The sequence below is a fragment of the Muntiacus reevesi genome, chromosome X, assembly GCF_963930625.1.
Source record: "Muntiacus reevesi chromosome X, mMunRee1.1, whole genome shotgun sequence".
Classification (NCBI taxonomy): domain Eukaryota; kingdom Metazoa; phylum Chordata; class Mammalia; order Artiodactyla; family Cervidae; genus Muntiacus; species Muntiacus reevesi.
In genome coordinates, this window is record NC_089271.1 from 123,014,673 (window position 1) to 123,039,451 (window position 24,779).

A 24,779-nucleotide genomic window follows, 5' to 3' on the forward strand; every position below is an offset into this window, starting at 1 on the left:
AGAGAATAGAAAAATGGAGGAATCAATTAAACCAAATGCCGATTTTCTTAAAAATTTCAAAAAAGGAGATATTACTACCAAATTTACAGAAATAAGATGGGATTACAAATAAATACTGTGGAAAAAAATGTTATGCTATACTATACAATAGCATTTAAAAAGTATTATATTCAGATGGAAGAACTTTGAATAAAGTATGCTGAATAAATGAAGCCAGGCATGAAAGGCCATATGTACAATTCCACTTAAGTGAAAAATCAGAAGGGATAAATTTATAGAGACAAAAAATATATTAGTGGACTTCAGAGCTCATGTGGATGACCTGAAGAGGGTGATAGCTAACAGGTGCAGGGAAAATATTCTAAACTTGACTTTTGTGATGTTTGTACATGGTGAATATATTGAAATTAATGGAAATGTACTATATAAATGGGTGAATGTATTATATATGAAATATTTCTCAGTAAAACTGTTCTTAAACAAAATAAATATAAGGGGGAATAAAAGAAAGGGCACCTCTAGAACTGGATTATAGGTATCTTTACTCCAATTTGAATGTGTGTTTGATGGTTAGTTACTTCCATTAACAAAGGAAAGAGTAAGCTTGTCATCTCACGAGCAGCAGCTCAGTTGTGCAGAGAAGCCACCTTTCTGGGACAACCTCACAGCTAGGCTACTTCATTTGATTCTGAGGTTAGGCCTTTGCTTCACGTTCAGACTTATAAAAGAGGTTGAGAGGTATGGTTTGCCTTCCTCTGTTTGAAGTCTCACCAAGCTAGGAGCACTGGTGGCTCAGAGACCCCGCCCCTTTAACACCTTCTGATGCTCTCTGAGAACAATTGTTGCCTTGGTTACATTATTACATAGGGAGCAGTCATCACTGAAATTGCCTCAGCAGGCCTTGCGCTGCCTGAAAAGGGACAAGATTCATGGGTTGAGGGTGGGGATAGGGGACAGCCTGCTAGCTCTGCTTCAGTGACAACCTGAGAGCTTTGGAATCCTGTGGCTGATAAACTTCCAAAGGTACCTGTTATCTCCCAAAAGTGACCGTGTTCTTTCTTTACTTTGGGGAAGGTCAGAAGAGCATCCTGCAGACATGTTTAACCCATACGCATTAGACACTCCAGCCGTAATTTTTGACAATGGATCAGGACTCTGCAAAGTAGGTATATCTGGAGAGACTGGGCCCCGTCATGTCATCAGTTCTGTCGTGGGGCATCCTAAATACAACATGGCTTTACCAGAAGCCAACCAGAAAAATTACGTTGTGGGAGAAAAAGCCCTGTTCAAGTATGAGGCCTTGCAGCTGCACTACCCCATTGAACGTGGACTGGTAACAAGATGGGATGACATGGAGAATCTCTGGAAGTATCTTTTTGAGTGGGAACTTGGAGTAAAACCCTGTCAACGACCTGTGCTCATGACTGAGCCCTCCTTGAACCCAAGAGAGACTCGCGAGAAGACAACAGAAGTGATGTTTGAGACCTTCAATGTGCCAGCCTTCTACCTGTCCAACCACGCGGTCGTAGCACTCTATGCCTCTGCCTCTGTCACGGGCCTCGTGGTGGACAGTGGGGATGGGATCACTTGCACTGTCCCCATCTTTGAGGGTTACTCCCTGCCTCATGCTGTCACCAAGCTCTATGTGGCAGGCAGGGACATCACAGAGCACCTCACCCGCCTCCTCCTGGCTAGTGGGTGTAATTACCCTTGCATACTCAACAAGGCCTTAGTGGATGACATAAAAGAGACGCTGTGCTATGTTGCCTTGGAACCAGAGAAAGAACTTTGTAAGAAGCCAGAGGAGATCCTGAAAGAATACAAGCTACCAGATGGGAATGTCATCCACCTTGGGGACCAGCTGTACCAGGTACCTGAGATTCTTTTTGCGCCTGACCACCTAGGTGTCCACAACCCAGGACTATCAAAAATGGTCTCCAGCAGCATTATGAAGTGTGACACTGATATCCAGAAGAATCTTTATGCAGAAATTGTTCTGTCTGGGGGCACCACTCTCTTCCCTGGGCTTGAGGAAAGACTTATGAAGGAACTGGAACAGCTGGCCTTCAGAGGCACTCCCATCAAGATCACTGCTTCTCCTGATAGATGTTTTTCTGCGTGGATTGGTGCTTCCATCGTGACCTCTCTGAGCAGTTTCAAGCAGATGTGGATCACTTCTGCAGACTTCATGGAGTTTGGGGCATGTGTTGTCCAGAGAAGATGCTTTTAAAGGATTCAGAGCACAGGGGACAGCTTAAATTGTCAGATCACAGGAGCACTGGTGGAAGGTGACATCTTCCCTGAGAGTTTCAGCATGTATTCAATGAAAGTGATATGGCATTTGGGGTTTTGGTTCATTTTTGATAGCATAAGAGTAATTTTTGATCTAGGTACTGATTCTTTTTAAGTGATTCTAGTCCACCCTTCCTGTCTCAAGGACCTATTCAGTTGTTTCCTCCTGATAAAGCCTTGGGTTATGTGTTACAACTGGGTCTACTTGCAGGATCTGTAGTGAAAGCAGGTGAGCCTCAATGCCTAGAAGCTTTGTTTAGTATGATCCCTAGAATCTTCATTTCAATCAAGTGTGTTAGATATTTCTGATAGTTCCAGTGCTAAGTAAAGACAGAATTACAAGAGAAAATGTGGGGAAGGAGGGGAATTAAGTAGAAGGAATGCTACTCAGCTCTTAGGGCTCAACTGACCCTTTCAGTCAACTGGTTCTTAATTAGCACAATACAAGTCTCTACTGTTAGGCAGGCTTCCTTGGTGGCTCAGAGAGTAAAGAATAAGCCTTTAATGCAGGAGACCTGGGTTCAATCCCTGGGTTGGGAAGATCCCTTAGAGAAGGGAATGGCTACCCACTTCAGTATTCTTGCCTGGAGACTTCCATAGACAGAGGAACCTAGCGGGCTACAGTCCACGAGGTCACAAAGAGAGATGACTGAGTAACTAACCCTTTCACTACTTTTCACTGTTAGGTAGCTAAATAAAATAGAACTGTTTTCCTTGTCAAAGAGGAGAGATGTGCACAGAAATCACTATTTGTTTAAGGATCTCTAAGCTTAGGGCCCATACTCCTGGTTGAAGTATTAAGAACCAGCACCTTTATTTTTAAAATTGAAATATAGTTGCTGTGTAATATAAGTTATAGGTGTGCCATGTAGCAAATCACAATCTTTAAAGGTTATATTCCATTTATAGTTGTTATAAACTATTGATCCTGCTTGGTTTCAGTCCCTCTTTTCTTCGATACTCCTCAATCTTAAGGAGGAGCAGATGTGGACAAGAAAGGGGATAACATTTTTAACAGAGAGATTAATCATAAGCTCTGCAAGGAGCTAAGTTTTAGAGCTACACAGGTTGGTGGAGAAGAATGGAATAAAAGATATTGGTAGAAAGAAGATGGAAGTGGGAGCAAATCAAAAAGAACTATACTAAAAAAAAGTCATCCTGAATGAATTGAAACCATCTTTAAAAAAAAGGAATTCTATTTTGCACATATCTTTCCAGCTATGTTTTCAGGATATCACATTGCTAGCTTGTTTTACAATACAGCCATGAAAATGAAAATCATCAAACAGAAATCACTATAAATCAGGTATTTTATTTTTACATTCATTTGAGACATGTGGTTGAATATCACACTTCTGCCTACAGACAGGTTAGCAAAACCATAACGGAATCAGAAGCATGACACGTTCAAAGAGCTGGGAAAACATTACTGTCAAAGTATAGAATTATATATCCAGGAAAACTATTCCAAGAAAGATGGTAAAAAATACTTTCTGAGAACAACTGAGTGTGTTTACTCCCAATAGTCCATCTCTAAAGGAGATTTTGCATGATTATTTGAGGATGTATAAAAATAATCCCATAGTAAGATATATATAGTGTACTAAGAAATAATGAACATTAAAGAATGGTGAACATGGAGGTAAATTTAAAAATACTGACTGTATACATTCATAGTATCAACATGATAATAAGAATGACAATTCTCTAATACAGAAGGGCATAAATCATGGAAACAGGTTGGAACTAAATATCTGAATATACCTGTATTTCTCAGAAAGAGAAATATTAATTAAATTTAGACTATATATATATATATATATAAATTGAAGGAATTCCTTCTATAAATTTGTAAAAAAAACCAAACAAATGTTTTGTAACCAAAAATATAAATGACTGCAATTGGAAATATTAAAAGGCATTTCTAAAACACCAATGTGTCAAAGAAGAAATTGGAGTACAAATTGTAAGCTAACTAAAATTGAATGATAACAAAATGCTAGATATTGAGATGGAATGCAGCTAATGCTGGAATCAGTAAGAAATGTATACTATTAAATGTTTATATAAGTAAGAGGAAGGTTGAATATCAGAGAGCTAAATATCCAAGTTTGAAGTTTGAAAAAAATGTTACCAAAGTACATTCCTGTGCTGGATGCACAGTGAGGCCAGATAAACTGGCTGAGCAAGAATAGGTGTCTCATGGTCAAAACCCCCAAATTCCTCAATACTTTGGTGGGAGAAGTTTTATAGGCAGAATTTGGGGTGAGGGCTGCAGGAAATCTTGTGCTCAGCCCTGAAGTTGCCATGCTCCTCCTGGATGGGGACCTTGGTTGTATAGAGGAGCTTAAAAATATTGCTATACATATTCCTTGAGGAAGGACCAGGACAGTTCCCCAAGGCTACACTGCTGTTTCTTGACTGTTCTTCCCATGTTTCTTCACTTCCTCCCCTCCCTGATTAGCAACTGTTTGAATCTGCCCTTTGGAACTCAGGGAAAGTCAAGGAGACTGAATGAAACCATTTCCTACAAACCAGAAACAGGGGACACAGAAAGGCTTTTATGCCCAGGAGGGCCCCACAGGGTCCTGCTTGGTCTCAACACTATAAATAACTTCATATTTAATCTCACAAAAATAAGTTTATCTACTATATCTTAAAAACAGAAATTCCTACCTGGTGTAAAATTTATTTAAAAATCTTGACAAAGTATTATCTAGATATTTGTCTAGGTTACTTTCTATCAGTTATTCACAATTTGAACATTTCATTTTTATTCACATTCTTTAATAGTATTGAAAAAAGAACAATTATGAACCTGTTTTATAAATACAATATAATTTAAATCATAACCAACCATAGATGATATATAAAATAAAAAATCATATCAATCACATTCATGAACATAGATGCAAATTTCATTAGCAAATTATGAACATACCAAATTCTTCAATGTGTGAAAAAGCTTCTTTTCCAAGTTCAATTTCGGTAACCACTGAAATGCAAGGATGCTATACCATTTGTAAACATATGGATATAATTCACTACATTTCCATAGATGCCAAAATTAGAGTATTTTAGCATAATCAACTTCCATTCATGATAAAAATTGTCTAAAACAAAAGAGATACTATTTGCCATAAATTATTAATATTATCCTCAAGTCTACCTTTATCATGTTGCAAAAGTGAAGGGTAAAATGTTAAAATATGTATGTTAAAACATGAAAAAATCAAAGATTCCTAATATGACCAATTTAATTTAGTATTGTACAACAGGTACTAGTGAAACCAAGCAGGACCTTGTGGATCTGTCCCTGGTACAAATTATTTCCATGTTCCCCATTTCTTGTTTATAGGAAATATGAGTTGTTATCAACCATTGCTCATGGGAGGTAGGGGAGGGGTGTATTACCCAATAATGGGAAATTCTATGGGTGCCAATTTCACTCACTAAGTTTCATGCCTTGTAGTGCTCAGAATCATTTATTTCTCAAAATAACCTTACTCCATCCAGACACATCTCCAGGATGCTGATTGGTCATTATTTCTGGGAAAATGTTCAAAAAGAGGACTCATCTCATAGTATTTACAAACTATAGCACTCAACACTTCAGTTGGTTGCAGGGCCTTAACTGGTATGCATCACTTCTCTCCTCCAGCCCCCATTTAGTATTATCCTTCCCTTTTTGCTGGCATTTCTGTTGGTCTACCTTACTTGCTTGATGATTTGACTCAGACTCTCAGTACTTATCAGGTCATGGTTGCTGTTTCTTGCTCATTTAAAGAAAAAAAACACCATGGTGAATTAAAGAAATCAGCAGCCCCACCTACTCATAATTGCTGAGGTTTTTTGCTTGCTCATCTCGCACTAGAATTCCAAAACAACCTGATAGAAGCCATAGTTTAAAGTTTAATGGGCTTCTTACCTCTTACCTAGGGTAAGTGACTTCATTCGGAGACTAAAATCTCTAAACACATAGAATATGCATGTTGTGGAAAGCTCAAGTTCCCCAAGTGAGTTATTGGGAATGTTTTAGAGTGGAATGACTCCTACTTTCACTTCTTGGTGCCTGGCCCAAGTGGTCTAGCTCTTGGGGATATAGCACCATAAAGTAGCTACTGGATTAAGATGAATAAAGGATAGTGCCCTGTCATAACTAGATATTTATGCTGCATTTTCTTGGATGGGTGGAACTCAAAATAACCAATTATTAATCAAGTAGATGGTTGGGCTCCTTAAGGGATGATGTCATACTGGTGACTCAACATCTGTTCTGTTACTGGCAGGCTCTGGCTCTTACTGACTAGGAGAGTGCTTATTGGGAGGTGCTTGAGAAAATGTCAACAGTCTTGACTCCTAACAGAGCTGCCCTTTGAAGTCACATTTTATAAGCACTGCAAGTTGGAATACAGAAGTCACTGAAATTTTTCACTAGGCAAAGCCCTGAAGTAGGAGAGTCTCAGTCAATATAAACTATAGGCAGTAGGCTGAGAGGAACTTCTTAGGAAAGCTGTATTTTTATCTCTGCTTTCTGAAAAAAAAATTCAGATTGAGTTGATTTCTCTTTTATAGAAATTCACTAAAAATAAGAAGCAGTCAAGATCTAATAGAATTCTATATTTTTTTCAAAAATTTCCTTTGAAATAGGAGTTGACAACTATTGTACACAGTCCAGCTGCCTCTTTTTATAGGTAAAGTCATACTGGAATACAGCCTTACACATTAGTTATACATTTTCTATGACTGATTTTGTTCTGATTTTGCCAAAGTTGAGCAGTTGTGAGAAAGACTATGTCCCATAAATCTAAAATATTTGGTATGTCACCTTCAAGAAGGACTTTGCTGACTCTTGTTCAAGAGCTATAGACTTGGTTGATATTCAGTGTGCTTTTAATATAAGCCATGGTAGTATATTAAAATGAATGTTTGCCATGACATAACAGATGTATACATCCATGTAGCCACCAACACAATCAAGATGTGTTGATCTTAATCAACCGCCCGCCCTAGCATTCCTTCATGACTGTTGGTTATTTCCCCACATCCCTAGTCCCAAGCAAATACTGATATGTTTCTGTCATTATAGAATAGTTTATCTATTCTAAAATTTCATAAAAGTGAAATCATACATTATATACTATTTAGTGGCTGATACTGACTCAGCATTATGTTTTGGCAATCCATCCATCCATCTTGGTGTAGGAATCAGTGGTCCCTTCCTTTTCCATTGCCTTCCAGTCAGTGAGTTATAAAACAACAGAATCCAGTCCTTTCTATTAGATTCCTATAACCAAACCACTCTGGTAGCAAAAGTTGTAGCTTGTTTTCCTAGAACACTGTGAATCAAAATGGATGCTTTTGCTCCTAATATATCACCCCTGAGAACACAGAATAAAAGGGATATAGTATTTTCTTCTTTCTTTTAATGATTCAAATGATAAGTTTAACACATCCATTTTGTTCATCCAATCTGTCCAGAATCTGGTCACATTCCTACAGTTAGAGGCAAGGGAAGCTGGAGAATTTCTGTGTGTGTGTGAGACCATATTACCAGTGAGAATTCTATAACTATGGAAGAATAAGAGTGAGGATAGTGAGGACAACTGTCGATCTTCCATGGTTCACCAATATGGCTACTGAAACAGCTTCACCTTTTTCTGTCACTCATATAATTAGAAAATAGATCTCTTCTAAGGAAAACAGTTCCAGATGTTCATCCAATTATTGCTTCTATCTCAAATGCCAGCATCTCTTGGTCATGCAAGGACTTCTACATCAGATCTAACTATGTCTTCTTATGGTCTGGGCATACAAACTAAAAAATAAGTTATATACTGAATTCTCCATCAAATCTCAGCATAACGTTTCATGATCTGGGCTTTATACAGACTAAAAGACAAGTTATTTATATGCTTCTCTACACCTTCCAACCTGCCCAGTTATAATCCATGACATGCCCCCACCACATTTGTGGAATTGTGGCTATGAATATAGATGCTTACAAAAAGAAAATAATAACATGCCTTGAGAGTGAATTAAATTTTTCTCACCTGCTTCACACCCCAGCTTTGGTGCTAGGGAAAGCTGCAGTGTGGAAATGTCAGTGGATATAGATATTTTTTAAATACTTGATGTCTTTAGATGAGGGGCTTCCCTGGTGGTTCAGACAGTAAAGAGTCTGCCTGCAGTGTGGGAGACCTGGGTTCGATCCCTGGGTCGGGAAGATCCCCTGGAGAAGGAAATAGCAACCCACTCCAGTATTCTTGCCTGGAAAATCCCATGGATGGAGGAGCCTAGCATGCTACAGTCCATGGGGCTGCAGTGTCAGACATGACTGAGCAACTTCATTTTCGCTTTTATCTGTAGATGAAGGACAAGAAAAGAGAAGCACAGTGACAGAAAACACACACATCTGCTTATTTTTAAGACAACACAAAAATACTTTCTATTTCATACACCATAGTAAGTACTGTATCAGTTGGAGTGAGTGGGCAGATCATGTCTTTCAACTCCTATTATACAGTTACAATATGGTGTCCATCCTCCTTGAAGCCTGTGAACAGAAATCTTGATTCTCAACATCCTCTCTGCTATAATGAGGAGACGCCCTTGATAACACAGATCCTGTAGGTGGAGCTCTTCATTCCTGCCATGAAGTAATCAGTTGTTACTCCTCCTTCTAGAAGCCTAGGGGTGAAATTCTGAATCCCCCCACTTGAAGTTATGAGCTGGTGACTATCTTACTCCCAAGTTGATGCTGAGGAAACTATGGGGTGGAATTCTGATTCTGCGCAACACACTTGTGGGGTAGAATAGAATATGATTGCATGGGTTTTAGAAACTAAATTAACATTTGAACTACAACCTCAAGACTGAAGCAGAACACACATTCTGAACATAAACATTTTGACTACAGGTAAAACAGATAATCCTTTTAGTTTAAGTACTTTGAAATTATCACTCCATTGTTGACCAAATTTCAACATTTCTGATGGAAATTTGCAATTATGCATATCTTTGTTCCACTATATGTAATGTGTTCCTCTGTAATCCAGATTATTTTTAAATTTTCTTTAGGTATTGATTTTGCAAAAAAGATTTTTTTGGTTGTCTTTTTGTTGTTGTTTTGGCTGCACTATGCAGCATGTGAAATCTTGGTTCCCCAGTTAGGGATCAAACCTGCGCACTCTGCAGTGGACGTGCGGAGTCTTAACCACTGGACCGCCTGGAAAGTCCCTAATTTTGTCATTTTTTTATGATTTATGAGTATATTTTTCTTTGTGTTTACTGCAATTGAGTTTTTTGGGTTACTAGTTTTCATAAAATATGAAATACTTTGGCCACTGGCTCTTTATTTAGTATTTTGGCACTAATATTTTCTTCTCTTCTCAAAATCTAATTACATGTATATTAGAATGTTTGATATTTTCCCACAGGTCCTTGAGTTTCTGCCCACTTTTTCACAATCTTTTTTCCCTCCTCTGGTCTCAAAATTGATTGTTTCTTGTTTCTAATGCTTTTTTCCCCTAAAATTTACTAATAATTTTTTGTACAATGTCTAATAAGCTCATAAACACTTCCAATGATTCTTTTTATGAACTATTGCATCCTTCAGTTCTAATATCTACTTGGTTATTTTTATATCTTCCTTTTCCTCCTTATGTTTATATTGTCCTTTAAATCCTTGAGTGTATTCATAATAAATGTTCAAAATCTTTTTTTCTGTGAATGTCTTTATCTCTGTCATTTCTGAATATGTTTGTATTGACTACTCTTCCTCCTTGGTATGGATTATATTTTTCTGCTTGTCCTTATATCTAGCAACTGATTATTGTTCAGTTGCCCAGTCATGTCCAACTCTTCACAACCCCATGGAGTACAGCATGCTAGGCCTCTCTGTTCCTCATGATCTCCCAGACTTTGCACAAAGTTCATGCCCAAGTAACTTGTTACTGGATTATAAATATTTAAAATGACAATTGTTGACTGTCTGTGATTCTAAATTTATTTAAGGAGAGTTGACATTGTTTTGGCTAGCAGTTGTTGCTTACAAATAATTCAATCCTCTCATGGCTTCCTTTAGAACTTTTGTCAAATGAATATCAAGTTAAAGTTATTCTAGGGATAGTTTTCTTCTGCTATTAAGCCATAACTCTTCTGATATTTCTCCTGAATATACTAGATATTCAACAATATCCCTTTTCTACAGATCACCAAAATTAAACACCTAACCCTGTTTGAGCTATGTTCTTTGTCGAGTTTTTAGCTCCCTGTCATCTTTTTCAAGCATCATGGAATTTTGTCTTATGTTTGCAAAGCTAGGTATTTGTTAACAAAAGCTCAAAGGAAATTTAATGCAGATTTCTGAGATCAAAATATGCCTGTTTCCCTCCTCTCCAATAGCTTGTTACACAAATTCCAGATGCAACAGGCTACTTGTACACCATTAACTTTCTCCTCAGTCAGTGAGACTGTCATGTTTAATTTTGGATTTCCTCTCACTGCCTCCAAGTCTGGAAAATGCCTCAATGCAGAAAGTAAAGGGGAACCACGTTTTTTGTTCCCCTTCACTCTCTGATCAGTCTTCAATTACTGATTTCCAATATCTGACACTGTTTCTTTTCCTACATATTTTTCCTAAGATTTATGGTGGGAACCCGTAGAAAAGTTGGGTACCAGTTTCCCTGATACGGTGGAAATAGATGATGCTTGCATTATTTCAGATAAAATATTGATAAAGTTATATACTTCAAAATACTGAAAGAATTAGCTTAATATACCCACTGGCTATAGGGTTTCAAAAATTCTGCATAAAGTCTGTTTGTGTGTATTTGAATTGTAAAATAAATAGAGAAAATCCTTATAGAACAAATTAAAGAGAAATGGTAACATGGAGAGAAACAAGAGCATAATTATAGAGTTTTCTTAAAGACATCTAAAGATCCTCATGTTTATTGTTTTGATGACTTCTTGAGTGGCATGGGATAATGTCTACCATATATCTTGAAGTTAATATTGGAGACCTTCACATAAAGCCATAATTCTTTAAATGAGATGTTGCAGCACCTACAAAACCTGTATATTTCAGGTAAAATTAAAATTAGTGATATGTATAGCCTTCAAATATTATATTTGAAGTGAAGAGGCTCATAATTAACTATGTATCCATTTAAATAAATTAGAAAAATAGAATAAAATTGGGAAAAAATAGAAGATAAATAATAAAAACATATGAGCAAAAAGCAAAGATTAGTTAGAAAGGAATAGCAAAATTGAATGTTCTTTAGAAAAATTAGAAAAGACTAATAAAACTGAAAAACTTGTGAAAGATTGATTTAGGAAAAATGAGATAATGACAAAAATAATATTCTGCATAAATAGTGCCAAATGATTTAAATTGTAATGAGATAATGAGTTTTAAAATAAGAATACTGGAATTGACAGATTCTTAGAAAATATAACTCAGAAATCACTAAAAGGAAATTTAAATATTCCTTTTGTTGCATTTTTATTAAGTTATACTTGACATACAATATTTAGTTAGGGGTATACAACATAGTGACTCAATATTTTTATACTTTATGAAATAATCATGACAAAAAAATCTACTTACCACTAGCCAAAATGCACAGTTGTTAGAATGTTACTGACTACATTCCCTATGTGCACATTATATCCCCTGACTTATTTTACAGATGGAAATTTGGACCTCTTAATCCGCTTCACCTGTTCATCCATCCCACTATCCCCCGCCTCTGGCAACTACCAATTGTTCACTATATCTATGAGTCTCTTTCTGTTTTCTTGTTTTTTTATATGATTTATTTTTTTTTTATTTTTAGATCCTACTTATGAGTAAAATTATATGATATTTGCTTTTTCCGTTGACTTATTTCACTTAGTATAATACCCTCAAGGTCCACCATGTTGTTGCAAATGCCAAGATTTAATTCTTTTTTTTTATGACTGAGTAGTATGTGCATGTGTGTGTGTATAAAATAATCTATTGGTGGATAATTTCATATCTTGGCTGTTATAAATAGTGTTGCAATGAACATAAAAATCCATATTTTTTATTCAAGTTAGCATTTTTAATTTTATTTCGATAAATACAAAAAAGTTAAATTACTGGATCTTACAGTAGTTCTTTGTAACTTTTTAAGGACCCTCCATATCATTTTCCATAGTGGATGAGGATTCTTTTTTCTCCACATCCTTGCCAACATTTGTTGTTGTTGTTTTTTTTCATTTATTGTTTCTTTTCTTTTTGATAATATGCATTCTGACAAGTGTGAGATGATATCTCATGGTTTTGCTTTGTATTTTCCTAATTATTAGTGATGTTCAGCACTTTTTTGTGTGTTTCATGACCATCTCTACATCTTCTTTGGAAAAATATCTATTCAGGATTCTCTGCCCAATTTTTTATTGAATTGATTTTTTCTTTTTTTAATATTAAGTATATGAGTTATGTATACAATTAGGATATCAAGTCTTTATCAGATATACCATTTACAAATATTTTTCTCCCATTCAGTAGATTTTCTTTCCATTTTGTTGATGGTTTCCTTTGCTGCACAAAAGTTTTTGACATTAATTAGGTCCCATTTTTATGTTTGCTTCTGTTTCCTTTGCCTTAGAACACAGATCCAAAAAAAAATATTGATACAATATATGTCAAGAAGTGTCCTGCCTATGTTTCCATCTAGGAGTTTTATGTTTTTCAATCATACATTTAGGTCTTGAATTCATTTTAAGTTTATTTTTGTACATAGTATGAGAAACTTTTATAATTTCATTCTTTTACATGTAGCTCTTTGGTTTTCCCATAGCCACATATCGAAAAGACTGTCTTTTCTCCAGTGTATATTCTTTCCTCCTTTGAATGAGTTTAATTTCTTTTTCATGCCTAATTTCTATGGCAAGAACTTCCAAGATTATGTTAAATGAAAATGATGAAAGTAGGTATTCTTGTGTTGTTCATGATCTTAGAGGAAATGCTTTTATCTTTTTACCATTGAGTGTGATGTTGGCTGTGGGTTTTTCATATATGGCTTTTGCTATCTTGAAATATGTTTTCTTTATATGTACTTTTTGAGACATTTAATCATAAATTAAAGTTGAATTTTGAAAAATATTTTTCTGCATCTATCAAGATGATCACACAATTTTTATCCTTTATTTCGCTAATGTGGTGTATCATGGTGTTTTACTAATGGATGTTGACTATCTTTGTATTCCTGAAATGAATCCCACTTGCTCATGGTGTATAATACTTTCAATGTATTGTTGAATCATGTTTGATAATATTTTGTTGAGTATTTTTGCATTTTGTTCATTAGGAATATTTGTCTATTGTTTTCTTTTTTTGGTGTATGTGATGTCTTTGCCAGAATTTATTATCAGGGTAATGCTGATCTCATAAAATGAATTTGGAAGTGTTTTTTCCTCTTCTATTTTTTGGAAAAATTTGAGAAGGATAGGTATTAACTCTTTTTTAAATGTTTCATAGAATTCAACTGTGAGCCACCAGGACATGGACTTTTTTGAGGAGAAGGGTTTTTTGATTCCTGATTCAGTTTCACTACTTAATTATTCTTCAGTTTTCCATTCCTTCATGATTTAGTCTTGGAAAGTTGTATGTTTCTAGGATTTATCCATTTCTTCTAAGTTTTCTAATTTGTTAGCAAATACTTGTTCATAGTATTCTCTTAAGATCCTTTGTATTTCTGTGGTGTTGGTTGTAATTTCTCCTCTTTTATTTCTGACTTTATTTAATTAGATTCTCTATCTTTTTTCCTCTTGAGTCTGGCTAGAGGTTTGTCAATTTAATTTACCTGTTAAAGAACCAACTTTTTATTTTATTGATTTCTTGTCTTTGTTTCATGATTTCTGCTCTAATCTTTATTATTTCCTTCCTTCTACTAACTTTGGACTTTATTTGTTCTTTGTTTCCTAGCTTATTTAAATATACATTTAGGTTACTTGAGATTTTTCTTGTTTCTTGATGTAGGCTTGCACTGCTATGGACTGCCCTCTTAGAATTGCATTTTTCTGTGTCCCATAGGTTTTATATATATTCAACTTTCTCAAGGATACTTTAAAATTTCTACTTTGATTTTTGTATTGATGCATTGATTTTTTATTAACATTAGTCTCCATGTATTTGTGTTTTTTGTAGTTTTCTGGAAAAAAAATCTTTTCCGTTATCTTTGCTTTCATTCTATGTGTATCTTTAGACATAAGATCAGTCTCTTTGGGCCACATATAGGTGGGTCTCATTTTATTGTTTGCTTGTTTGTTTTCTTAAGTCTATTCAGTACCCTGCATAGAGAGTACTTCTTTTGACAAGAGCATTTAGTTCACTTACATTTAACGTAAAAATGTTGGTTTGTCTCCTTTTCTTTTAGGTTTAATTTTCTTGAGGTAACATTAGTTTACTACATTATATAAGTTTCATGTGTACATTGTATTTCTACTTCTGTATACCCTATAACATCCTTACCACCAAAAATTTAGTTTCCTTTCATCACAATATAGTTGATCCACTTACCCATTTCACCTTTTCCCCACCTCTTCCCTCTGGCAACCTCTATTCTGTTCTCTGTATCTATAAGTTAGTTTTGTTTTGTTTGTTCATTTTGTTTGTTTGTTTTTCTTTTAATATTTCTCATATGAGTAAAATCATACAGTTGTCTTTCTCTTTCTAATTTCACTTAGTATAATACAAAAAGACAACCTACCAAGTGTAAGGAAGTATTTGCAAATGGTATATCCAATAAATGGCTAATGTCCAAAATATATAAATAACTCTTGCAACTCAATAGAAAAAAATCAAATTAAAAATGGGCAAAGGACCTGAATAAACAGTTTTCCAAAGAAAATATCTAAATGTCCAAAACGTAAATGAAAAGGTGCTCAACATCACTAATCATTGCTGCTGCTGCTGCTTGCTAAGTCACTTCAGTTGTGTCCGACTCTGTGCAACCCCATAGACGGCAGCCCACCAGGCTCCCCCGTCCCCGGGATTCTCCAGGCAAGAACACTGGAGTGGGTTGCCATTTCCTACTCCAATGCATGAAAGTGAAAAGTGAAAGTGAAGTCGCTCAGTCATGTCCGACTCTTCGGGACCCCATGGACTGCAGCCCACAAGGCTCCTCCGTCCATGGGATTTTCCAGGCAAGAACACTGGAGTGGGGTGCCATTGCCTTCTCCTCACTAATCATTAGGAAAATGCAAATCAAAACCACAATGGAATAGCGCCTTATACTTGTTAGAATGACTAATATGAAAAAGGCATGAAATAACAGGATAAAAGGGAATCCTCCTATGCTGTTGATGGGCATGTAAATTGGAATAGACACAATAGAGATTTTTCAAAAAATTCAGAACAAATCTATTATATGATCTAGCTATTGCATTTCATATCTGAAGAATATGAAAGCACTAATACAAAAAGATATATGTACCCCTGTGTTCATCACAGTGTTATTTATAATAGCCAAGATATGTAAACAACCTAAATGTCCACCAATAGATAAATGGATAAAATAATTATTGATATGTATGTATTTACTCTTATTTTATTTCCTGGTTGCTTTTTAATTCTTTTTATCTTCTCTTGGTTTCTTCCTTTGTGGTTTGATGCATCCCTTTAGTGTTACATTTGGATTCCTGTTTTTCATGTATCCATTGTAGGTTTTTGGTTTGTGGTTACTTTCAGCTTCATAAATATTGATCTGTTTATATAGCCATCTTTTAATTTGATAGTCCTTTAACTTCTAAGGCACTCTAAAAGCACTACATTTTTACTCCTCCCACATTTTATGTTTTTGATGTCATATTTTACATCTTCTAATTTTGTGTACCTTTTAAGAATTTACTGTATTCCTAGTTGATTGTACTACCTTTATTGCATAACCTTCATGCTAGCTCTTTAAGTGGTTGATTCACTGTTTTATCTATATATTTGTTTTTATCAGTGAGGTTTTTCCTTTAATATATTTTATCTTTAGATATGGCCTTTTCTTTTCCTTTTGAAGATGATCCTTTAACATTTCTCATTAAGACCAGTTTAGTGGTGATGAATTCCTTTAGTTTTTGCTTGTTTGGGAAACTATCTGTCCTTCAATTTTGAATGAAAGCCTTGCTAGATAGAATATTCTGGATTTTTTTTTTTTCCTTTAAGTACTTTATATCCTGCCACTCCCCTCTGACCTGTAAAGTCTCTGCTAAAAAATCAGCTGATAGTCTTATTGGGTATCCCTTGGATGCAATTAGTAGCTTTTCTCTTGCAGCCTTTAAGATTCTCTCATTTAACTTTTGCTGCTTTAATTATAATGTGGTTTGTTGTATATCTCTTTGAGTTCACCTTATCTGGAACCTACTGCTCTTCCTTAGTTTGATGTCTATCTCCTTCCCCAGGTTAGAGAAATTTTAAGCCATTATTTCTTCAAATAAACTTTCCATCACTTTTTCTCTTCTCCTTCCAAGTTGCATCTAATGCAAATTTTATAACACTTGCTATTGTCCAAGATGTCCCTTAAACTCTCTTCATGTTTTAAAATTATTTTTTCTTTTCCTGTTCTGATTGAATGATTATCACTCTTCTATCTTACAGGCTGCTTATCCATTCTGTGTCATAATCTGCTACTGCTTCCCTTTAGTGTATATATATATATTTTTTTAATTCAAATATTTCTTAAATTTTTTAAATAAAATTTTTAAATTTTATTGTGGGTTTCCCTGGTAGCTCAAGCAGTAAAAAATCTGCCTGCAATGCAGGAGACCAGGATCTGATCGCTAGGTCAGGAAGATCCCGTGAAGAAGGGAATGGCAACCCACTCAAATATTCTTGCCTGAAAAATCCCATGGAGAGAGGAGCCTAGAGGGCTATAGTCCGTGGGATTGCAAAGAGTTGGACATGACTGAGCTTCTAACACACACACATACACACACACACACACATCATATTCAGTTCTGATTTACTCTTTCTTAAATTTTCTAGGTTTTGTGATGCTGTCTCTGAGTTCTCCATTCTTACCTCAAGTTTGATGTACATCTTTATGGCCGTTTCACTGAACATTTTATCATGCAAGTTAATCATCTCCATTTCATTAGTTTTTTCCCCTGGAGTTTTATTTTGTTCTTTCATTGGGAAACTATTCCTCTGTCTTCTCATTTTGTTTGACATTCAGTTTTTTATACTATGAATTAGTCCGAACATCTCCTTTTCCTGATCTTGAAGGAGTAGCTTTGTGTGAGATTATCCCCTGTATAGACTGCTTTTGCCTAGTGGCTTTGGCACTCCTGCTAGAGCTGGACTGGTCTGGACTGGAGGCCGTCCCTAGGGGGGATACTGTGCCTGAAGTTGCATTGGCAGAGTGGCTAGGGATGGATCAGGTTCAGGTCAGGGGCAATTCCTGTGGAGAACTGTGTCCAAGGCCCCTTGGTGCAGTGGTTGTAACTGAATTGGGTCTGGACTGGTGGCAGTCCCTGGGTAGAGCTACATCCAAGGCTCTCTTGGCGGGGTGGCTGGTGCTAGTGCTGGAATTGGCAAGGGATGGGGGAATCCTGGGGAGACTCAAACCATGGTGCTCTCCAGCACCTCCAACCTCAGAGAGGGCTCTAGCTGTTACCTGCTCATTTGGAAGGATTTATATGGTTAGTAAATGGATTTCCCTCTCATATATTCTAGCTACCCTTTAAAGTGCTTTTTTTTTTTTTTTTTTTTTTGCTGTCTCCCTTGGCGGGTGACTATGTGCTTGGGCCCCTCAGCTATATCACTCCATAATCTTAATACAAATCATAGAAATGGGGATGGTGTTGCCGTGGATATCTTATCTCCATCTTTCATACCTGTCTTTTTGTGGTCCTTCTATGTACAGTGGCTCTTCAGTCAGACCTCAGGTCTTCTTCAGGTGGAATATGTAAATATAGATTTGATGTGTCTGTGGGAGAAGGTGAGCACAGGGTTTTTCCTATACTGCCATCTTGCCCTTCCCCTGGAAATGTGAATATTCATTAATAATTAAACTGAATATATAAATTAAAATTTTTCATAAAAATAAACATTAAGACCCAATTGTTCATCTGCAGTTTTTAAGGAATTCATGTCTTATACCATCTCTTATGAAGAACTGAGCAAATAATCCAACTCATGTAATTGGGGCTAGTATAACCTCCATATTAAAATTAGGTAATAATTAGCAACTGAACAACAAACAAAGAACAATATAAGGTTGTTGGTGCAAAAACTGTGATAAAATATTTGTAATGCAGATCTTTTGCTTTAGAAAAATGATGATACAGCACCATGAGAATTGGGTTTATCTGGAAATGAAAGCCTGAATTAATGTTATACAATTTAGTTCATAACATTAACAAATTGAGGGAAAAATATAATCAACCTAATATATGAGAAAAAATACACTGGATAAGATTTAACATTCTTAATTACTTGAAACAAAAAAAACCTTTTAGAAAATAAGACATGGATGGTATATTTTTCATGTTCAATTTGTTGATAATAAAATCTACTCTAGTTCAAGGAGGAAAAGATTTATTTCAACAACAGACATTCACAAAAATTATAATGGTTTTAAACATTATTTTTCATTTAGACAATTTCTAATTCAGATCTGGCAGCTCTCCAAGACAGTACCCCTCAAAGTGGTAACTCAGAGATCCAAGATGCTTCCATCTTGTAGCTTTGATACGTGAAATTTATCGAGTGTAGTTTCGCATGGAAAGAGGGAGTGGATGGGTCCCATGAGATCTTTTTAAGATTCAGGTCTTGGAGACTTTACTTTCAATTGCCCTTATTCACTGGTCAGAATCCAGTTACATATCTTCAACTTAACTGCAAAAGAGGCTTGGTTTTATATATATATACACATATATATATGTGTATATATATGTGTATATATATATATATATATATAGAGAGAGAGAGAGAGTTTTATATATATATGGCAAAGCAGAAAAGAGATATATTTTGATGAATATGTAGCATTGCCTCTGCCACAGAAGTGGAAAATCTTGTTGCTTTAAAATCTGCAGTGAGAAAGCATGATCTGACAACAGTATTACAATTCAACATCTTAAGGATTTTCCTAGAGAGTGCAGTAAGATAGGACAAATATAAATAAATGGCATAAGGACTAATGTGAAGAATTAAATCTGATTATATGATTAATATAGAAAACTCAAAAGAAGATATAAGCAGATATTTAAGTAAAGATTTAGACAGATTCCTGGATACAGACTAATGTAAACAATAATTATATTTGTATACATGAACAAAAAGAAACATTAAAAGTTTTTAATATCTTTTGATAATTCAGATGGATTCTTTAGAAATGAATAGCTCTTATTGTATGTAAAGAAACATTTCTTTGAAGTTTAGCAGTAACTTCAGATTTACTCCTGCAGCAATTTTGTGCGCTAGGTTAACTCAAATAAAATTAAAAGTAATTCAAGTAATTATATTTAAATGTAGCATGTGTGGAGCAATTTCTCATTACTTCTAGCTAAATACTAGGTACAGATTCAACTAACTGTATGTATGAAGAAGTATATCATAATTGATGCTCAGTAAATGATAGAAGTAGCTATTTCTCTGTGTTGAAATTAGTGTTATGCTATACTTTTATTTTTCTGTTTTTTTGTTGCTGGGATTTTTAACAAATATATTTATATTATAAAATCAATAAATATAATGCCATTGAAAATTTAAAATATTTCATTAGAAAATATATGCAAAATGCTTGAAAATTAAAAATAAACTAAAATGCAATAGACATAATAACGATTTAATTGTATTAGTTAAAGAAATAAAAAGTAAAGAGCTAAAGTGATATACTTTCGCTATCAGGTTCATAAAAATGACAAATAGTTGACGTTTTAATGGAAAAGCAGCAAGAAAATGGATACAAACATTATGATACTGCAAATTATTTTTCTAGGAAATACTTTTTCACTATGCATTAAAGCGTTAAAAATTTATGTAGGTACTTATTAACAATTTCAATCCTATGAATACTCCTAAGAAAATAATAATAGAGGTTCATAAATGAAGTGCATATAAAATTTATTTCTTTAAATTTTATAGTATAAAATGATTAGATATAAAAGATTAATACCCATTCTTATATAATTAGGTAATATGTCTCTTCTGTCCATGGCATTTTCCAGGCAAGAGTACTGGAGTGGGTTGCCATTTCCTTCTCTGGGGGATCTTCCCAACCGGGGTATCAAACCCAGGTTTCCTGCATTGCAGGCCGACACTTTACCCTCTGAGTCACTAGGGAAACCCCAAGGTAAGTCTCTGGCATTGCAGGCAGACACTTTACCCTCTGAGTCACTAGGGAGACCCCATGGTAATACACTAGAGTCACTAAAATTATACTCTAGAGCTACATGTACTGATACAGAAAATATCTCAACTATAGTATTGAAAAAGAGGCCATGCAATACAAGCTCTACTTTTGAAAAGTAAAAGAAAGCATCTATTATGTAGATGAATCTGTGGATGAAAATACATGAATATGTTCATAGTCACTAGGTTGTAAGATCATTGGTGATTTTATCATCTTTTATAGTTTCCTGAATTTTCTTTTTTTTTTAAACAAAGAGCATATATTGCTTTTAATATCAGATAGAATTAATTTTATTTCTATTTTCAAAGAAGCAGAGCACTTCATCTTTAATTCTCATACTTAACTAATGATGGCATGCCCCATCATTAATTAATGGATTTGATCTTTCATTTTTGAAAATTTATCTCTCACTTCTATAAACAGAAGTATAAACAATCTAGTGCAAAATGTCACAAACCTGTCATTTCTATAAATACTGTTTTAGGTTTTCATGGTTGAATTGTGTCTAGTAATTGCCCATTTGATTCTGTTAATTATTGCTGGCTTCCTTCCCTGAAATTAAGCCTTGTGTTCAAATTCATTCAGATTATAGCCACCAATATTTAAGATGTTTATTTATATCAAATATATAAATTAAATAAAATATAACTTAATATTGAAATTAAAATTTTAAACATTAAATTTTTAAGTGGTTTAAATTAAAAACATAGAAAATACACATCTTGATTTAAGTTGGTTATACTTGATCATTCTTTGAAACCTGATATCTGATTTTAAAAGAAACATATTTTGATCTCAGTTACCAACATAATTTTAGATAGCAAACAACAATATTGTACTTACCATATGCAGTTGCTATTGTAAATGTTTTAAAAACATTAAATCATTTAATTTCATAAATTATAACCCTTCTATGTTAGTATTATTAGTATCTTCATTTTACTGAAATAGAGAGGCTGTTTCTTGTCCAATATTACATAGCTAGTCACGAGTGGGGGACATGATTAAAAAAAAAGAGCCTCACTCTTGATTTCAACTACTTTGGTTGTATACCCAGAAGTAGAATTAAGTATTTTCAATTTTTCCACAACCTCAACACTTGTTTTTAATTTTTAAAAAATAGTCAGTGGACAGTGGCTGACTTTATTTTTGGGGGCTCTAAAATCACTGCAGATGGTGACTGCAGCCATGAAATTAAAAGATGCTTACTCCTTGGAAGGAAAGTTGTGACCAACCTAGACAGCATATTAAAAAGCAGAGACATTACTTTGTCAACAAAGGTCCGTCTAGTCAAGGCTATGGTTTATCCAGTGGTCATGTATGGATGTGAGAGTTGGACTATAAAGAAAGCTGAACACTGAAGAATTGATGCTTTTGAGCTGTGGTGTTGGAGAAGACTCTTGAGAGTCCCTTGGACTGCAAGGAGATCCAACCAGTCCATCCTAAAGGAGATCAGTCCCAGGTGTTCATTGGAAGGACTGAGGTTGAAACTGAAACTCCAATACTTTGGACATCTGATGCGAAGAGCTGACTCACTGGAAGAGACCCTGATGCTGGGAAAGATTGAGGGCAGGAGGAGAAGGGGACGACAGAGGATGAGGTGGTTGGATGGCATCACCGACTCAATGGACATGAGTTTGGGTGAATTCCGGGAGTTGGTGATGGACAGGGAGGCCTGGTGTGCTGTGATTCATGGGGTCGCAAAGAGTTGGACATGACTGAGCGACTGAAATGAATTGAACTGAATTGAACTGAATAGATGTAAGAATATATCTCATGGTTTTTATTTCTCTTTCTCTAGTGATTAGCAATGTTGAGCATCTTCTCATATAACTGTTGACTATTTGTATGCCTACCTTGGGGACATGTCTATTTAAGTCTTTGTTCATTCTTTAAATTGGGATATTTGCTTCTTCACTGTTGAGCTGTAATCAGCTTTTTGTCATATATATAGTTTGTAAGTATTTTCTCCCATCCCCTAGGTTGCCTTTTCTTTCTGTTAATTACTTCCATGCTTTGCCTTTTCTTTCTGTTAATTATTTCCATGCTTTACAGAAACTCAAGTTTGATGTAATGCCACTACCTATTTTTGCTTTTATTACCTATGCTTTGGTGTCTATTAAAGAAATAATGTCTGAGAGAAATGTCAAGAAACTTTCCTCCTATGCTTATTTCTAGGTGTTTCAGATCTTACATTGAAATTTTTAACCAATTTTGAGCTTGTTTTCATGTGGTGAAAGATAAGGGCACAATTTCATTCATTTGCATGTGGATATCCTTTTTCCAACACCATTTATTAGCGAGACTATTCTTTCTGTCATTGTGTATTCTTGCACACTTGTCAAATATCAGTTAACTGTACATGCTTGAGTTTATGTGCTCTCTATGCTATTACATTGGCATATATATCTGCTTTTTGCTAGTACAATACTGTTTTGATTACTTAGCTTTGAAAAATTAGTTGATATATGAATGTGTAATGCCTCCAACTTTGTTTTTCTTATTCATTATTGCTTGGGCTATTTTTTTCTGTTTCTATAAAACTGTAAAATTTCTTTGGAATTTGGTGTGAATTGCACTGAATCTGAGATTCTACTTTGGATAGTATGGACAGTATAACAATAGTAATCATTCAGTTGAGGAGGTACAGTCACTCCCATGTTCATTGTAAGATTATTCAAAATAGCCAACATATACAGACAATTCAACTGTTGATCAACATATGAATAAAGAAAATGTGGTATATACACAAAACTATTCAGCCTTCTGAAAGATGGAAGTTCTACCATTTGCAACAAAATGGATAGATTTGGAGACAGTATTCAAAGTGAAATAAGTCAGCAGTAACAGAAGCTGTTTGGTTCAATAATATGTGAATTGATCCATTTTTAAGATTTTAAGTCGTATTAACTTGGTACAACTCCTATTTGATCAAGATACATGTTATAAATCAATGTTGCATTTAGTCATGTGTTACTTCATTTATGATATTCACATTTGTGTCCTTAAGTATAAAGAGCCCATAAAGGGGTTTTTTAGTCTTTGTTTTTCTTTCTCTTCTGGTTAAAATAAATCATTTTATATTTATAAAACCAGTTTAAATATGCCTCATGGAATGAATTGAAAATCTTCATAATATCTTGCTCTTTCAAAACAGCTTGTTAACCGAACTATAAAGCCAAATGGGCCAAGACTTATGCTACTTTTGCTTTTATTTATCAGTTGGTGGGGCAGTTTTTTATTGTCATGCATGAAAAAGTAGTTTGGGTACCATTCAAGTTTTGTATTTACTTTTTTATCCAATTATGACAATTTATGTTTTTACAAAAGTGTATTGGTTTCATTTTATTTTTTAAAATTATTAGGTTTGTGTTGTTTATGATATATAGTTAAAATACTATGGTACTGTATTAATTTTCTTTTATATTCATTGGAAAGTTTTGTTTTGATTTTTGATTAGCATTATCAGAGTTTTAACTGTCTTCTAAAGAATTGGAAGAATCAGGTTTGTAACTCTTTTCTGTTGTCTTATTGTCACTTTGGTGGATCTCTTTATTTCTGCCTTATCTTTAGTATTTCTTTCTTCTTTCTTTGGGTATCTCTTATTCATTAAAGTACTTATCTCATTTGTTCTATTATTTCTTGTTTGTGAGTAGTATATATACAGCTCTGAATTTCCAGTGAGCACTACATTGTATCCAACAGATTTCATTATATAATGCTTAAGTTATTATTCAATTTTAAGTATTTTATAATTTTAAATACAATCTATTCTTTAATAAAGCTATTATTGGTGATAATTGTTTTAGTTTTTAGCAATAAAAAATTTGAACTGCTTTCATTTATTATTCAGGTGCAGTTCTACTATATTATGTCCAGACTTACAGTGAAAATCACTCAGGTGTGTCCAACTCTTTGGAACCCCATGTACTATACAGTCCGTGTAATTTTCCAGGCCATAATACTGGAGTGGGTAGCTTTTCCCTTCTCCAGGGGATCTTCCCAATCCAGGGATCACACTCAGCCTCCCACATTGCATGTGCATTCTTTACCAGCTGAGCCACAAGGGAAACCCAACAATACTGGAATGGGTGGCCTATCCCT

General features: G+C 34.7%; 1 protein-coding gene across 1 annotated transcript; it reads left to right on the forward strand.

Annotated features, from left to right (window-relative positions):
- Positions 1-1,096: 1,096 nt before the first annotated feature.
- On the forward strand, positions 1,097-2,230 carry LOC136154172 (actin-related protein T1-like). Its single transcript, XM_065916445.1, has one exon. The coding sequence runs from the start codon at positions 1,097-1,099 to the stop codon at positions 2,228-2,230; it is 1,134 nt and encodes a 377-aa protein (XP_065772517.1).
- Positions 2,231-24,779: the final 22,549 nt, after the last annotated feature.